The sequence below is a fragment of the Nyctereutes procyonoides genome, unplaced genomic scaffold (assembly GCF_905146905.1).
Source record: "Nyctereutes procyonoides isolate TBG_1078 unplaced genomic scaffold, NYPRO_anot_genome, whole genome shotgun sequence".
Classification (NCBI taxonomy): domain Eukaryota; kingdom Metazoa; phylum Chordata; class Mammalia; order Carnivora; family Canidae; genus Nyctereutes; species Nyctereutes procyonoides.
Window position 1 is genome coordinate 18,099,616 of NW_026575136.1, and position 19,528 is coordinate 18,119,143.

The window sequence follows — 19,528 nt, forward strand, 5'->3', positions numbered from 1 at the left end:
TTAAAACAGACCTTAGGGGATCCCTGGGTGGCGCAGCGGTTTGGCGCCTGCCTTTGGCCCAGGGCGCGATCCTGGAGACCCGGGATTGAATCCCACATCGGGCTCCCGGTGCATGGAGCCTGCTTCTCCCTCTGCCTGTGTCTCTGCCTCTCTCTCTCTCTCTCTCTGTGTGACTATTGTAAATAAAATAAAAAAAAATTAAAAAAAAAATAAAACAGACCTTAGGTCCTGTTATCCTTCTGCTTTAAGACCCTCCAGTGACTTTTCTATCTAATTCAGAGACTCAGCAGGATATCCTTCCTGATTTGGCCCCTTGTCGCCTTCCTATACTCCTCACTTATTCTTATCATTGACCTATTTGCTCACTTCTGTCCAGTTTCACTGGCTCCCTGGTGTTTCCTAAATATACCAAGAATCCTTGTCCCTCAAGTTTTTGCCCTTGCTCTTCAGCCTGCCTAGAATGTTCCTCCCCTTGCCATCCATGTGGGCCATTCTCAGTAACTGCCACTGAATCTTAATGAAGTGGCACCTTACCATTCCCTACACTCTTTTTCATTCATATATATTTTCCCCCAGCTTTATCACCTTGTACTAATTGTTTACTGAATCCCCTTTCTTGATGCCAGACTATAAGCTTTACGAGGGCAGGGATGTTCTTATCTTGTTAATTCACTGAGCTATTCTTAGCACCTAGAGCAATATGCAACCCATAAAAAAAACACACAAAAAAATATTTGTTGAGTTGAAGCCCTGCCTGAAATGTCCACCACTTTGAATTTCTCCACAGTCCTCAAGCTCAGAAGTCATCAATTTTTCTTTTATCTTCCCTTGATTACTATTATATTATCCCTATCTTTGTTCCAGTTTTGTGTTTCTTTAAGTACATGCATGTGTCCCTTTCTGATGACTGAAACTAGATCTTATTTATAATTCCATACCCAAGTGTCTAGTACCATGACTTCTGTAGACATTCACTGATTGGAACTAATATGATAAAGGTAGCAGAGAGACAGATGTGGTATTCTTAATAGCTAGTTCCTTAACCAATAAAACAAATTGTGTTACTGAGAAAGATGAATAAGCTCACTGAAGCTCAATAAAAACTTTGTTTTAATTGAGAAAAAATAAAAGTCGATTTTGAAATTTGATTCCAATATCCCTGTTCATTTTCTCTTTCTCAACTAGAGCAAATATATGCCATATATCCCTGAGCAGTTTGCTGTGATGCTTATTTGCTTACATAGGTTTATTTAGCTCTTTAACACAATAGCTTTTTAAAAGGTGGTGGATTTAACATTTGCCTGAGACTAGCAATGACTTTGTCAGGCAAATTACTCTAGCTCAGATTATCATTAATCTGTCTGACTGGTTAATGGTGTCAATAATGCAAGTGCCATAGTTAACATTTTTTTTTTATTCAACCCCTTGAGTGCTTTCATTTCATAAGTCAGGGAGCACCATAAATCCCGGAACCTGAAAGCCAGGATTCACAGAAATGCAGTTGCCTCGCAGATATCCAGCTATCCCGTCCTTGTACCTAAAACATCATCGAATTGAAAGTGATCTTTGGAATCATAGTGCAACTTTCTGCTACTTAAACATTTAGAAACTGATACTCGGGGAGGGGTGAGTCTCATGCCTAAGGCCACAGAGTAAGCATTCATGACGAGAGGAAGCATTTATTGAATACTCACTGTGCCAGATGCCAGGCTAACCATCTTACATAAATTATCTTATTTCATCCCCAAACAAAATATTATCCAAATGAGGCTTAAAGAAGACATTGTCATCTCTGATATACAGCTAGTGAGTGGTAGAAGCAGGATATAATGCAGGCCTGATTCCAAAGCAGGTGTTCTCAATTGCTACACCAACTTGATCCTAAAATAGCTGGTGGATTAACCTGGAAGAGAATCAGACTTTCTTGATATTTTCAGAATTATGACATGAATTTCATCTATAGGCTTCTTTCCAGTAATTTTCTGACTTAATGGCTAAGTTGATTTGCATCATTTATTTACCAATTATAAGCACAGTAGCAAACTTTATATATTATTATTTATTATATGTATATATAATATATATATTATATATATATATTAATATATATAATATATATATATATATATAAACTTTATACTTCCCATTCCATAGTGTAAAATTACTTATGGAGTGTGACATGGTGTAGCCAAAAGCTTAAGGTAATGTGGCTATGGAACTCAAACTGCATGGGTTTCATTCCTGGCTCAGAATCTCACTAGCTGTGTGGCCCTCATATGGGATACATTCCTCCTGTGGGAAAATAATAGTAACTGACATGTATGACCACTTTAAAAATTAGTGCCTAAAATATTTGCATAATGCCTGGTGCTCCAAAAACACTCAGCGCAAATGATTGTGTGTCTTAGAAAGGAAAAGCAATGAAATACAAGTATTTCCTAATTTATATTTAGAGAGTACTTTATCACTTTACAAATGTTAACCCGTCTGATCCTCTGATAAGGCAGGTATGCTAATTTCCATTTTAGAAATCAGCACGCCTCACTCTCTTCAGAAAATCTACAAAAAAGAAGAAGAAAAAAAAATGCCATGCCCACTGCCTAAGAAGCTACACAACTAGCAAATATTAGAAGAAAGATTTAAATGCAAGGTTTCTAGTCTAGTGATCTTTTCGCTGTACCATACAAAGTAAAAGACATTTCCTAAAAGAGGCACATATAAAGTACCGTGGGAGTTCAGATGAGAGAATTAAAACACTTTCATGAGCATCATTCAATTTAATCCTCACAATAACCCTGTGAGGTAGGCAGATAAGGGACTGGTATCTTCCTTTTGCAAATGAAGCAAGGAAGACCCAAGATAGGCCCTAACCTGCTCAAGGTCACACACCTTTCCTGTGGCAGAACAGAAGCTGGACTGGGTCTTCCCACTGCAGCCCTGGATGCTTTACATTGCTTTATGCTGCCTCAGAAAACCTCTGCTCATGGCTCAGGATTAGAGGGCCACCTTTTCATGATTGACATGGAGAATTCATTTTAGAATCCGTCGTGCGTTACATTTGCAACATGGTGTTTACATCTTCTTTCCCTGCTCTTCAGTGCTGAGGCTGTGCAGCTGATGAAGCTCGTTATGAAGGGAGGTGTTGTGAAGGAAAGAGAACAAGATTCAGAATCCAAAGCTCCACATTCCGATCCTGGCTTACAGCCTGGCAAAGTTAGCCCCCCTTTCACCCTGCTTCTCTGTAAAAGTGTAAAACCCTGTCCTTTCTACCTCAAAATGTCTTTAGATCATTGAATAAGAGAATAGTGATTTAATTCTTCCAGTGGACTTAATGTATACTGAAAAATAAAACATGCCCTCTATAAATGCCATATACCAATGAATGACCCATTATTCACTTGTGAGTTGACTATGTGTCCGGCTCTGTGTTGGGAATAATAGAGAAGCCAACAGTCTCTTTGGAGGCAATTTAATAATGTCGGGTGGATCATTCCACTGAAGAATATATAACTACACGCTGAATTAAGAGCTCTAAGGCAAAGAAATGTGCTTCCGTGAGAAAAGGAATGTGCGCATAGAGTCTATGCCATAATCAGATCTGTATTTTGAAAAGACGACCATAGCTGCAAAGTGGAAGTTAGACCTGTGTGGTCAGCCAGTGGATCCAGGGAAGCCATCAAGGTGGTTGCAAAAGTCCAGGCAAGAAATCATGGAAAATCAGACTAAGGCTGGATCAGTGGAGATGAAGCAGTTGAAACATATTATTCTAGAGATAACTAGGAAGCAAAACTGATAGCACATTGGCAGTCATGTGAGACAAGGGATATTTTCAAGAATAGTTCCTAGTTTTCTGGCGTATTTAAATGATAGGATGGTAGGGTGACTCACTGACATTAGGATGCTGGGAAAGAACCAGGTTTGAGCATGAAGATCATAAATCCAGCTTCAGACATGTTGCTTTTTATGTATATTCATGTGGGAATGTCAAGTAGGGCCTTCAGTATAAGGAACTGGCTGGAGCTCAGAGGAGAAGTTTGGGTCGGAAATATATATCTGTATCAGGAATTTCTCAGCATATGGATGATAATGGTAGCTTTCAAAGGAGAAAATGGGTCACCAACTCTGCCCCCCCCCAAAAAAAAAAATCAAAATGAAACCAAGATGAGGACCAAGAACTGAGTCCTATTTATTAAGGGACAGAGGCTGAAACTAAACAAAATAAACAATTTGAAACAAATAGCTTTTTTTTTCCCATGAAAGGATAGTTTTTTTTATGTTTTATTGCAGTAGCTATTTGTTACATAACTAGTCTCTTGAATGTGTACTAGATGCTGAAACAGAGATTATATTAAAGTAAATTTTTAAAAAATCTGTGCCTCAGACTATGCTTTTTACCAATTCAAGTAAAAACAGAATTATTAGTCAAAATTTAGTCAAAATACTTCTGGCTAACTAGATGATCTCCATTTCCCATTCTGCGTTCTATGGTGGCAAGTCACCTCTGAACTCACTTTTCCTTCAAAACAGCACCTGACTTCAAACTCTATGGCTCTGGAGTAATAAGGAGTGTAGCACTGGGAAGCATTGTTGCTGTCATTTTGAGCTCTATTCTAGTAGACTCCGTATTTCAGTTTTGAAATCTTCTCATCATTGTACTGTTCTTGTTTACACTAAAGAAAAAAAAAGTGAAAGTGGAGTGTATAAAAAGGGGATGCTGAAAATCTTTCCATTGAAAGTAACATAATTCCTTCCCTATAAAGCACCATTAATGTAGCTTATCCCCCTGTGAAGAATTAATTAGGTGTTTGATACCTCAAGACAGCATTTGTTGCTCACCTCAGGGTTTTAACTAAATGTTAACACCCTGGTGCACTTGGGCAAGACAATATGTGTTTACTTAATATGTGTACTAGAGATATGTTGTTACAAATGATCCAGTAAGAAATAACATCATCCTTAATCTTTAAAGTCTACTTACTTCTGAAATGTAAACACAAAAGTGCTGAATTCAGTCAAACACACACACACATGATTTTTCTATTCCCAATAAAGAATATTAGATTAGAAAGACTCCTTTGGGTAGATGCCACCCTGTTTTCAAATAATGAAAACAAAACTCAGGACAGTGAAGTGGCTACCCAACTAAATTGGGATGGAAAAATGGAATCACAACCAGATCTCTACACATTTTGGAGATTACACTATGTGGAGATGTTATGCAATTATTCTATTAACATCTTTACATTTATTTATGTATGCATTTAGGAATTTGTGAGCACGGGCGACATAGCCATTTTTATATTCAGTGGGTACACATGCTGAGTGCCAACAAAATGTAAATGGAATATGGCTTCTCTTCTAAAGTTATGCACAATTGAGTCAAAGATGGGCATGTCTATTACTACAATGTGATATGTGCTACAACAGCTCTATAAAGAAAGAGCAGGAAAAGCATAACAGAGTATTTAATGCTGTTGGAATCAGAGGACGTGATGGTAGGGCAAGCTCCAGTCAAGAGATTTCATTTGAATTGCGTTTGAAGAATGAGCAAGCTTTTACCAAACTGAGAAGAAACTAAGTCAGAACAAAGTGATTCCAGGACAATTGAAACAAGAACAGAACAAAACTAAACCAAACTAATGAAAGGCAGAATGGCAATAGACCAAGAAGCACAGACGGATATGGTGTTGTGGGCAGGGTTACTCATTATAGGGGAGTATGAAAAGGTATGGGCCATATCTTGAGGGTCTTTGGATCTTTTCACAAGGAGTGGAGATGTATTGACCATAGAATAGCAGCCAGCACAAATTTGGGGCATGGAGTTGACAGATTACAGATGTCAGAAGAGTATCTTCATCAATAGAAGAACTGGGAGGACCAATGACAAAAAGCCAGGAAAAGCTTTTATTACAATGCAGTACATTGTAAATACAAACCAGAGCAGGGGTTGGTTTCAGGCACAGAAGAATATGGCCTAACCAGAGTTAGGTCTTAATGCAACTTGTTCAAGGGTACATTCTCTGCCACCATCTTGATTCATACCTCAAAATGTATCAGCACCTACGACTTCACCATCTGATCTTAGGCACCATGCCTACTGCTTTATGTGGATTACATACAGCATCTTTGATTCTTGAGAAACTCTAGGAGGTAAATATTTTCATGGCACCAGTCAGCACCTGAGGAATCAGGCTCAGATTAATAAGAAAGTCAAAATAACCACCCCAGACTTAAAAATGCTGAATCCACTCCACAGTGTCTATAGTATTTTGATGCAATCTCACTTTGATCAGATGAGCAGATTCTGAAAAGTGGCACCTCAAATTGAAATGCTTAGATTGAATCATTGTTTTAAGCCGCGAAGAGCCTACATTAAAGAAACTAGTGGTCAATCCAGGGCAGTACCATAGCATGTCATTAGAGTAGAGGTATAGAATTGTGCTGAACATATTTGTGGGAAAAAAGCAAAACAAAACAAAACAAAAAACTGTACTTGCTTAAATTTTATTTTTTTTCCAGATCACTACCACAGAAGTATTTTCTAAAAGTGCTTTGTTCACACTTCTATTTAATATGGGGAAGCATCAATTGTTCATATCAATGAATATACTTTTTTCATAACTATTATTAATTTGGAATACTTTTTGGAGGCTGATAGAAAAGATATCACAGCAGATGACTGATTCATCCCACAGTGGTTTCTGAATGCCTAGCACTCCTTCTTCTCCTTTAGAACCTTATGTCTTCTACCTAAAGTGCCCATGATCCAAATAGGTCCCACAGTTGTGGGGGTGTTATCAATACTGGGTTTAAAGGATGAAGATCCAGATTTTTAACTCTGCTATCCACTAACTACTGTGAGTCCTTTGAAAAAAAAAATTACACTGGTTTTCCAAATTACACATTTGCATCTGTAAAACGATCATAAAATCACCCTATCTATTATATAAAAGGGCTGCCTGAGGGAATGTATCTAAAAGTTCTTCTGCCAAAGAAAAATAAGTAAGATGCAAAAATCCACATATCCACATGGCATACAATCTGATTATGTGGGTTTTCTTTTACAAAGCAACTTGCTGGCCTAGATAATCTGAGGTGGGTAGAACAGAGCAGTGTACTATGTAGTATGTGGGACATTATCTGTTGTATTTTAGCCCTGCCTACTTTCAGTTCCTGTTGAAGCCAACCTAGCCCTACTATGAGTTACAGTTCAGCCTTCCAGCAACTTAATGGAGAACTCCTAAAGGAATACCTAAACCTTAGGCTATATCAAGATTCATACAGGGTGTTTGTTTGGTTGTTTTATTTTTATTATGGTAAATACACATACTGTAATAGAGTTTTAACCATTGTTAAGTATGGGGTTCTATGGCATTAAGTGCATTCATTGAGTTATCACCACCCTCTTATCTCCAGAACTTTTTCATCTTCTTCAGTTGAAACTCTGTACCCACTAAATAAGTTCTTCCCTCCATCTAGACTCTAGTGACCACTAAGGGTATATATTTTAATTATTAGCAGTACTGGATAAAATAACACTACCTGCTATAACAAACAAGCCCCAGAATTTATAATGGCTCAAAACCGTTTGATTCTAAAAAGTAGAAAATGGATGTTCCTAATTGACAGGCAGTTCTTCTCTCAGCTCTTATCAAGAATTCTGGCAAATTTTGACTCCTGTGTCATCAATATATGGCTCCCAGGGCAGCCATGATTGCCAACTCCAAGCCCACGCATGAAGGAAGAGAACACGGAGGTAACCACCTGTGCAGTTTTTCTAGGCCAGGCCTGGAATCAGCACATGTTGTGTATACTCAAACCCACTGGGTTTACTCAGTCACATGGCTTCATCAAGACCTCCCAGGGGCTGGAAAATCTCATCCAGCATGTGAAAAAGAAGAAATGGGTTTGAGGATAAACCAGCTCATCTGTTGCATCCGTCAAATTCAGATTGTATACATGCCCAAGAATCACAATTAATGCCCTTAAAACTTTGTTTTAATTTTTCTCCTTGGAAACCTGCTTTGCCCTAACAGAAAACTAGGTTTCATTTTAAATATTTCCACAAACAAGATAAAACCAAATGACAAAACTAAAATGTACATATAATCCCACTAAGATGCGAGATATGATCTAGAAATAGAAGCCTAAAGAAACAATTGAATAGCTTTGAAGTTCCTTCTTCACCTGCCAGCCAATTATATGAGGCCAATGAGGACACACATGTCTACAATCATGTATATCCTTAAAGAATACTTTGGTAATTATTGTTTCTTACACGTTAGCATCTATATCCATAGGGCTTGCCCTCCCTTAATATGCCCTACAAATTGTACCATCATCAGCACATTAATTCATTTGTTTGGAACCACTTGGGAAGCTTTTGATTGGAAAATGAATTGGACACATGTAGATGCGGCTCGAAGATCAAGGCAAGTAGACATGAGTTGCAATTTCTCCTCACGTAGAAGGGAATCTACCCTCCCTCACTAATTGCACTTAACTTAACCACAGGAGCTCAAGCTCCATGCACATCGACACTTAGCATCTGCCTTTTCCTTTCATACGATGCTAGAAAATGCATAAATGCATTTGTTGGCAATACTGACAAAGACCGATTTGTGGAATAATTGAAACCTTGATTTCTGTCATTAGCCGGATGTTTACGAAATGCATCTTCCTGTCTACATTCCAGATGTTTCTTCTTATTTTAATAGCTCTTTGTCATGAGTTTTGAATTCTAAATGGTAAAGTGTTGAGGGAAAAGACGTTAGTTTGCAAGTTTCATGGGAATGACATAAACTTGAACTCCCCCAAAACCCTGCAATATTTACATGTAGGCCCTTCCAGTTTGTTTCTCATAATCAACCTCAGAGGGCTTGATTTACAGCAGAGTCAGCGTGAAACGAGTAAGTAAACCTTGATCCACCTCACTGCTTTGGCACATTAAATAAAAGTTTGGCTACAAGTATTGATGTTAGAATAATCTTTCCCTGAAACTTTTACTTCCCAGAGAACGAGCATTGAACACATCCCAGCCTGGGTCCCTTCAGCTTACTGTGGGAAATCTGAAGCCAGAAGCCATGTACACCTTCCGAGTTGTGGCCTACAATGAGTGGGGACCAGGGGAGAGCTCTCAACCCATCAAAGTGGCCACTCAGCCTGAGTGTGAGTATGAAAATAGACACATTTAGAAAGTATTTCTTTTTGCTGGCAATATCCTTGAATCCTGTCATAGAAATTAAGGTGACAAAATGGAGGGAATATTTCTGAAAGCAACATATTTAACTTGAGGATTTTTAAAGGTAAGATGACTTTTTAACAAAAATGGACTCCCCACTTTAGGCCAGAATGGCAAAGGAACAACTATAAAGACCTAATCCATCCATATGGTCTCCAGGTTCACTTCCTGAGTAAATAAATGACTGACTTACTCTGCCAGCATCTGGTTTCAGCCTCCTCCATGGACTTTTTAGGCTTTCCAAGTTTGTAAAGAACACCAAAGGTGAAAAAACAACCACATAGGACTTCCAAATACAGAGACCTCTTAAAAAACTTAAACATGCACTAAATGCCCTGAAGGAGATTCCAAAAGTGAAACTCGACTCAAGAAATGTAAAGAGATGGGGCCCCTGGATGGCTCAGTGGTTGAGCGCCTGCCTTTGGCTCAGGGCGTGACCCCGGGGTCCCAGGATCGAGTCCTGCGTCATGCTCCCTGCATGGAGCCTGCTTCTCCCTCTGCCTGTGTCTCTGCCTCCCTCTCTGTGTCTTTCAAGAATAAATGAAATATTTATAAAAATAAAAAAAGAGGTATAAAGAGATAATCTCTACTGGGCAATCTCACTACCCTCTAACTTAAATCACTACATTAAGCTACATCATCACACAGTGAAGCAGTTGAATGTTCTTTGACCACATTATAATTCAGTGATTTCTACTTTTATAAAAGAATAGCTCCAAGGCTCTACATATGAAGAATATCTATCTTACAAAATTTTGTGGGTTTTTTTTTCTACAAACTTGTAATGTTATTTGAAAAGATTGATTACTGATGAGCAGTTTGCCAATTTTATTTTGTTAAAAATTTTAAAAATTATAATCTACAACCTAAATAAAGTGACTACCTATAACAAACTACATTATTTAGACAGTTGTATCTACTCCTTTTTCTTTTTAGTAATGATACTGTTCTGCTTGGATTCCTGTTCATTTTATTTAAAACTACATTTCATTTTAGGATCACTTCATGCTTCTAGAAGAAAGTGAAGTAGAAATTAGAAATATTTTAATTGGTAAATGTGAGGAAGTAATGTTTGTATTATGTCACTTCTTGGGTATTTTATTTTAATTTTTTGAAAGATCTTAATTTATTTGCGAGAGAGTGAGAAGGTATACATGGGGGGGGAGGGGCAGAGGCAGAGGGAAGAGCAGCAGACTCCCCATTGAGCACATGCTCAGACCCCCCCAAGATCATGACCTGAGCCAAAGTCAGATGCTTAAATGACTGAGTCACCTGGCACCCCTGCTTCTTGGGTATTTTAAGTCAACATGTTGAAGAAAAGAGAGCAGTAACCCTCTGATAGGTAGTCTGAGTACTGGTATTATGTTCTATATTTGGCAAAATTCTTCTTCTTTTTTTTTTTTTTTTTCACTTAGCCAAGGCTACAAAGAAAAGATAATAAGAAATTGGTATAAAATATTTATTAGGGTGGGGGAGATGCTTCACCTGTACACATCCTAGAAATATTTGGCTCATAGACATAAAACCTCAGATAGCATTTTTAAAGGCATAGTTATGTACAGGTTTCAGATAATGTTTAGGAAATACAGGCTCCCATGCAGGATCCAGAAGCTACAACAGAACATTAAGCCCCATTCCATGCAAGACCTTGCACAACATCACTGGTTGTTATGCCCATTAATGAAGCTGGTTCTTCTCTCAAGTTTCTGTTCTTGAGAATAATTTTCAATGTTTGTATTTAAATCACTAAAGAATGCCAACTTCCATTTCACAAAGTCTATGTTTTAGTCAAAAGTTTCTTCATTAACTTACTATTAACAGATTATATATAGAGATAATAAATATATTGATATACAGAGATATATAGACAGATAATATATAAAGATAATCCATATATCGGGATATAACTTTTACAAATATTTGGTATTTGCGATCAACAAAGTTGAAAAAAAAGGTTAGGTCAAAATACATATTCTTTTTTTTAAATGTTATATGCCATGCTATATGTAGATTGACAATTAAAAAATTCATCAAAAATTGTCTAAAGGAAAACCTCATTCAATTTTCTAGTAGTAGAACTTAAATTTTAAAAGTATGTTCATTTTCAAAAGATCTAGTTTCTATGAATTATTTGAATTCTTCACTTTCTAATCTTAATGTTACCCCTAGATTGTTTTAGTATACATTTTAAGGCTGACTGGCCATGATTACATTCTGGTAAAAACCCTAAGTAGTCAGCCTTGTTTTCTAAGACAAAGCAACATTATTTTTTCTTCTATCAGTTCCATTGTTCCTAAATCTCCAGCTTAAAAAACAATCAATTTCCAAAGGTTTTTTATTTTTATTTTATTTATTTATTTTTATTTATTTATTTTTAAAAATATTTTATTTATTTGTTCATGATAGACAGACAGAGAGAGAGAGAGAGAAAGAGGCAGAGACAGAGGCCAAAGCAGGCTCTATGCAGGAAGCCCGATGAGGGACTTGATCCTAGGTCTCCAGGATCACACCCTGGGCTGAAGGTGGTGCTAAACCTGCTGAGCCACCCGGGCTGCCCTATTTTTTTTTTTTTTAAGTAATTTTCTTTTATGCCAACTTTTCCAAGCCAAGGGACAAGAAAATATTTTTCATTTTATATCAGCTATTAATAATGCCTCATTTCATGAAAATATTACTCATAACATTGTCTGCCATATTTAGTATCATTAATGAAAAGAAAATCGATAGTGATTATTGGTATTGCACATATAGCTTTAACTTACCTTTTTAAATGGTATAATTCAATTTATAAGCATGTTTCATGAACATCTGCTATGTTCCTAATACTGTTCCCTATCATCTGAGGCATGCTGGAAAAGCATATGTGTGTAATGAGATAACAGCACTTATGGATCTCAGAAGTTTCTTGAGGAAGCAAATACTCTAAATGTGTAACAATAATAATAAAACAGAGTAAGAGAACTTATAACAAGTTGTTAAGTGAAATATTACCATCTCAATCTTGGATTTACCATTACCTGTGATGGCTAAGGCATAGTGTCTAGTTATTTTTGTATGCCTAAATCACATTGTGTCTCTGCCTCCTCAAATACATGCTGTATTTCAAACACAACTGTCTCAGCCCCTTGTTTGTCTTCATTCCTCTTCGCTCAGAAAGTAACCTGAGTATCTGTGCAGAGGGCCTCACTGGATGCTGGTCTCTGTAAGCATTTACTTTGCTTAGAAGTTAGCATAAATGATGATAAAACTAAATGCCTGACTGAATAAAGCACACTGCAGGTTAGTACTGCTGTCTCCTATCAGTTATCTTTTCCCCAGAAAATACAATATAGTCTTTCTACTTTAGTAACATGAAAAAGCTTTGAAATTTTTTCATTAAGGGCAGTGATAATGGCCTGAGAATTCTAACCATACTTTGACCTTTACTAACAGCACTGTTTTATTAAATCACTTCTGTTCTTGCCACTGTATGGAGAAAAATTCTTTCCTTTGCAAGCCATTGTTTACTTGAATAGTGACCTGATTCTGTTTTGTTGAGAATTGCTTTGGATAATTCACTTCTTACTCAGTAGATAGGTAGATAGAAACAAATCAGTCTAGATAAACAGTACATTCAGAATATCCTTTATATGTGCAAAACAGCCAACTCCTTCAATTCATTTAGATTAAAAATACTGTGTAGCTCACTTACTGTCTTTATTACAGACATTAGGATAAATAAATTATGTTTTCATGACTAATAGGTACTGATGTGAATTTTATCTTCTGCTGTTAACACAAAATGCCATTTCGGCAATTTAAAAATATGTCTAGGATAAGAAACACTTCATCTTCTTCATTCTTGCTCAGTAGTATACCAGTTGCTAAGAATATGGAACATCCTAGAGATCTTGTGCTTTATTTCCCCTCCTCTCCTCTCTTCCTCTTCCCTTCCCTTTCTCCCTTCTCTCCCCTTTTCTTCCCCTTCCTCTGCTTTCCCCACCTGCTGAGCCTACTATTCTTTGTTTTTAGAGAAAGTTTGAAGGCTGATTTTATTATTAGGCTAGAATTACAGAATTTAGAGGCAAGGGGTCAGGGGAGGGACATTTCTATCTTGATTTCTATCTCTGACAAAAAATGATCTTATCTTTTGAAAATGTGTCTCATCTGGGTATGTGTTTGGTTGCTCCTTTTATCACTGTTTTTCCAAATATGATATAGTAATTGTACACTAAAATTACATAGCTTTTATACAAATTGAATTTCAAGTTTTCCATAATATTTGAAAATATCAACTCTATTATGAAAACTGTATTCTCAAGGAATAAACACTAATGGAAAATATGTCTGAAATGTAAATCAGACAGCAACTGTTTCTAAAAATGCATACATTTTGTAGTAATCATTTAAAGAGATCAATAGTCCAAGATCCAGTTTATGAAATAATCACCCAGAATAGAAAAGCTTGATTTATAGGAAGGTTTATGTCCCCTGATTATATCTTTCTTTTGCTAACCTCTTTCTTCTTCCCCCTGCCTTTATGGTATATAATTTCTCCACTGTATTATCAGCCAGATTTAAGCCCCTGCCTGCTTAAGCTTTGTCTAATCTTTTCATACCACATGTGGAGAGTTTTTGAATTATTATTTGGGGTCCTTTAAGATGCTATGCTGTTAAGGCAGTTTAATCATGAAGGATCCTAAAATGAACCACATACTGGCTGGAGGCTTCAGTTAGAATAGGAAGCCTATTTGCTAGACCACAACCCAATTATCCACGAAACCCTTTTATATCTGAGTTATGAGTAATATTATTAGTCCATTATATTGACACTGAAAAGATGAGTGAAAGCTATCCCCCAAGTTGAGTCACTTTAGAAAATAGTATCTAGAGGAATAGGCATATCTGCTTTGTTCCTCCTTCCCTGGAAGAAGGGAAGGGATCTATATCTATATAAATATATAGATATATAAACACATAAATATATAAATATATAAAATATATATAACTATAAATAATATATAAATATAGATATATATTTATACAGATATAGATATTCATTCATGCATTCATTCTAATAGGACTCTGCTTGTATAATTATTATGGAGGGAACTGATAAATCCCTGAACATTATCTGTCCAAACATTACTACCTGCATCCAAGTTCAAGTTTCTTAGTACTTGAGACTTCAGTTTCCCCAAGTATAGATTGAAGATATGATTTATTCCTCCTCTTCCTAGGTTGTGAAGAAAAAAATGTGATAACATGTGAGAAGCTGCCGAGTCTTACCTGGCATCTAGTAGGCAGTCAATAGAAAGAAACTCCATGCCCCCACGGGATCAAATGGAAACATAATCCCAATTGCCTTGCACTTACAAAGTGGGACACTCTTTAGGTAATAAGGCTAATATAATATCTTATTGATGGTTTGGAACTGGCTAGATTACTATACAGTCAGCCATTTATATATTTCATTACTTTTCTGCTAATTATCATCTGCCAATAATTAATCAGGCTATTATAGACTGATTTGACCTTTAATTTTGCCTAATATACATCTTTGCCTCCCTAACTAAATTTTGAGGTCTTTCGATCAGAAAATACTCTATTATCCCATAAAATGTGTCATTTTATCAATAGCTGGTTGCTTAAAATTTTCTGGTAGTATCTGATCCATACTTAATATATGGCTGAGATATTAAATATCAATTATGTTTGTTTCGTCATGCTTCTATAAATTAAGTAAATCATATTTCTGTCTAGCTCATTTATTTTACCATGTGAGCTGGGTTTTGATTATTAACTGCACTGTATGGTGATTTGAATGACTATCTGGGATGACTGTGGTAGCAAAGTTGACCATAAACAAAAGAACAGTTGTCCAGTTGCATAGTCACCTGCATGACTGTAGTTTAATTATAGAAAGAAATAAGGAGGGATGCGTGGGTGGCTCAGGGCGTGATCCTGGGGTCCTGAGATCGAGTCCCACATTGGGCTCCTTGATGGAGCCTGCTTCTCCCTCTGCCTGTGTCTCTGCCTCTCTCTCTCTGTGTCTCTCATGAATAAATAAATAAAATCATAAAAAAGAGAGAAAGAACTATAAGCACTGACATTCCATCTTTTCTTGGTAGCATACAAATGCTAATGCAATTTAAAATGTCTCTCATTGCAAAACATGCTTTTAGGCATACAAATACAAGGTGAAAGACATTAAAGGCTTATGATTTGGCATCCTTAGCAACAGAAGACTTAAGGAATCCATTTGGATTTAATGGTCAATTAGGTCAGATATTATATCTCTTATAATGAAATATATTAGTGAAAGAATTAGAGGTAGGCTTGGGAGGATGGTTTATTTAATCACAGTAGAAAAGTTCAAAGCAAATAAGAGTCACTCTAGTTCATTCATTCATTTATTCAGTCAAAACTGATTCTTTTGTGCTAAGTTCTAGACCTTCATTGTCTAGTACAGTAACTATTAGTCACATGTGTTTCTTTAAGTTTAGATGCATTGAAGTAAAATAAAATTCAAAATTCAGGCACATTAGCTATACTTCAACTATTAGCACTTAAAATTTAAATAAAGTTGAAAACTAAAAATTCAATTCTTGATCCTCATTAGCCACATTTCAATGGTTTATATATGACTATTGGCTACCACATGGGATGGCACAGAGAAATTTCCATTACTACTTTACTTTAAAGTACTTAAAGTAAAAGTTAAAGTACTACTTTAAGCAGTACTTTAAAAACATTTAACAGATTAGTCCTCTTTGAATGTTGAAAGTTAGGTATGCATTGAATTAATTCAGGATATTTATTTTTTAAGAATTTCATTTAAAAAAAATTAAAAAAAAGAATTTCATTTAAATTCAATTAGCCAAAATATAGTCATCATTCATTTCAGATATAGTTCAGTAATTTATCAGTTGCGTATAACATCCAATGCTCATCACATCATGTGATGCCAGCCCACAAAATCTAGATCTGAACATATTCTCTGGCTAGTTACCTAAGGTCTTTAAACATTTTCTCAGGTTAAAAACATTAAGTATCTTTCAAAGCGCAGTTAAAGATTAAAGACAAAGATTACCTCTTGCTTGAGTTCAACAGTGGAGCAGCCTAAATTCCATTCATCCAAAAGGCTCACTGTTATTTTCTTTTACTCTGAGCACAAAGCATAGCTCAAGACTCTTCCATTGTATAACCAAACATCTAGAGAAGCTATCTGCTTTGTGAGAAATTATATAGAAATTATAATATCTGCATATAATATAGAGAACTATATACAGTATGAAGGAAGAGGACATAGAAATATAATAATAATAATAATAATAGTAATAATAATAATAAGAAGAAGAAGTTTTTGAGAAGACTGGGTATCTATCCTGGGATAAAGAGATTTCCCCTAAAGACAGATTGATTTTGGGTTTAATTGCCTAGTATGGTTATGGATCCTTCTAAAAATGAAAGTAGGTTGCTTGTTAAACTGAATTAGAGCAAACTGGAGCTTAAGCATCTTTAGGAATATTATCATGCCAGGGCAGCCGAATAAAACTGTATTCCAAAGATAAAGCAACTGAGATGAGCTTTCTTATGGAACTCCTTCAGTTATATCTGATTCTATGATGAACTGTTAAATACGGCTAGTGAAAAATAGACAGAAGAGTATGCTATTTTTACACAGCTGTATTTGTACCTTCTCTCAACTTAAGAAGCTCTTTTCATCTATGCAGTTTATAAAACCATTTATTGAGTACCTACAATGTGTCAAGACCTCTATAAGGTGCTGGGGATGGAAAGTAAAGTAAGGGGGCACTTAGGTGGCTCAGTAGTTAAGCATCTGCCTTTGGCTCAGGTCCTGATCCCAGGGTCCTGGAAATCACGCCCCGCATTAGGCTCCCTGCTCAGCAGAGAGCCTGCTTCTCCCTCTCCCCTTGCTCCTACCTGCTCCCTGCCCCCTGGCTCATGTTTTCATTCTCTCTCTCTCAATGAAATAAATAAATAAAATCTTCTAAAAAAAAGTAAAATAAGATGGGAAGAATAATATCAAAAAATAAGGGATGAAATTTTTGATGAAAATATATCTGTAATATACATTATTCTAAATCATACTGTGGAATCAAATTATTTCCTCTTTTCTTAAACCTAAAGTTATAGTTACAAGGTATGAGTGTATAACTACTATATAATTTAATGCACATATATGTTATGTTATAACATATAACACATAATGCGTAACATATGTGATATATAACACAAAACATATATGTTGTGTTTTAGAGTGCAGTATTAATGTGTTTTAGAAAGGATCACCTCAAGAAATTTATAGTTGAATAACCTAATACGATTCCAACTAAAATTAAGTCGCTTTACTATTTTATGGATTCTTTTAGCTGTAGCTTGTATTCCCTATATAATATGTGATAAGTCTTATACACTACACAAAAGGGCGATACTGGGACTATTGTTCTCTAACTCCAATGTTTCTGCATTATTATATTGTTTTAATAAAGATATTACTACTTTGTAGGAAGATACCTAGGGAAAAGATACCCATAAGAGGACTCTATTCTGTGGAAACTCTTCTGTTTCAGTCCAATCTTCCCACCTTGGGGAGCCCCAAATCATATCCAATATAGAGGTGGAGTTGGGCCAGAATTTCTGATTATAGGAATTTGGACAGGTACAAAGGATTGCCATGGTTGAAATTAAAAGGTTTTTAAGGCGATGACACAAAATTACTGGTTTAGATTGTAGCTGTTAAAATCAGAGTCAAGATGCTGCCCATCAGTGTTCAGGAGGAAACGATCATGGAGTTTTATCAACTGAAAGTCAAACAACGGAACTCTGAGCCCACAGTTAATGCAAGTAACTTGTGAATTACCACCTTCTTTAAATCTATAATTGGTGTTCCAGGTCTTCCAAATGGAAGGAGAGTGAAAGATGGCTAAGAACAATGATTCAGAAGTCAGACTGACTTTGAATTCTGGATTTTTCACTCAGTAGATAACTAGAATAAGCTAGTTCTGGCAAACCTCAGTTTTCCTCGGATGTAAAAGAGAGAGACACCTTGCAGGAATGTCAAAAAGCTTAAAAGAAAATCTGCAAAATGGGTCACAATACACTGTCAAAAGATTATTCAGAAGATTAAGCGAGATGATTAGCATCAAATACTGAGCCTACTAAACCCACATTAATGGTAGCTCTTATAATCATGCATTCCTCCACTGCTGGATTCTAATTATTCCTCATGTAATCGTGTTCCTTAACATTGCACATAATTTGTTCATTTCTATCTCTGTGATTTTCATGTGTATTTGAAATGATCTCCTTTTTTCTTTAGGCTATTTCGTAAGTCCCTTCTATTTCTATTTTAAGATTTTACTTACAATTTCTAAGAGCAGAAAGCCTGCTCTGGCTAAGTCACCCCATGGATCGGTCTCTTATCTTGAACAACCTCATTTTTCACTCTCCAAACTTGTTTGAACTCTATCATGCCATTCATTCATTCATTCATTCATTCAACAACTATTCATTGTGTGCCCCCCAATGTGTTTCCCAGTACTGTGTCCCTGTGTTTCCCAGTACTGGGAATTCAGCAGTAAAAAAGAAAGGAAAAATACTTATCCTCATGAGGTATTTATTTTAGTGTTAGGGAGGTACAATATGCAAACAGAAATAAAGCATGCAAAAAAATAAAACAGCTTATGGGGGTAGAGAATGAGGAAGATAGAGATGATTCTAGAAAGGAAGGTCAGTAGGGAAAGCCTTTCTGGAGAAGGGGCATTTAAGGGGACATCTGAGTGAATTTGGACGGGTGCCAGCAATGATCTTAGGTGGAGACATTTCAGGCAGACAGTAGCAGGTGCCACATCCCTGGTGGGGAAGCACAAGAATACCATCATGCTGCAGGAGAGCAAGGGAGAGCGAGAGTGGGAGACAGGGGTTGACGAGTGGCAGCGCCCAGCGAGCAAAAGCATTGGAAGGCACAGTAAAGGAAGGTAGATTTAAACTTTAGTGCAGAGGCATCTGTGTAGAAGAGAGTAACATAATCTAATTTTCATTTTTAAACTGAGAGTGAGACCAGAGAGGAGGCTAATGTAATAGTTTAGTCAAGAGATGTTGGTAGCTCAAGTTTTGGTTTTAGAATTCAGGACACCTTTGGAAAGTAGGGACAAGACTTGGTACAGAATGTGGGATGGGAGAAAAGACAGGAAGCAAATTTACCCTTAGGTTTTAGCGAGGTGAATCATGGGGCCACTTATTAGAATCAGGAGACTGGGGAAGGAGCTGGCTTGGAGGCTA

General features: G+C 36.5%; 1 protein-coding gene across 1 annotated transcript in view; it reads left to right on the top strand.

The window, feature by feature from the left end:
• Positions 1–19,528, top strand: part of LOC129495456 (netrin receptor DCC-like) — a 735,527-nt gene that overhangs the window by 417,283 nt on the left and 298,716 nt on the right. The window contains exon 10 of the mRNA XM_055302992.1: positions 9,014–9,168. Within this exon, the coding sequence (XP_055158967.1) occupies positions 9,014–9,168 (155 nt within the window). The remainder of the gene's footprint in view (positions 1–9,013; positions 9,169–19,528) is intronic.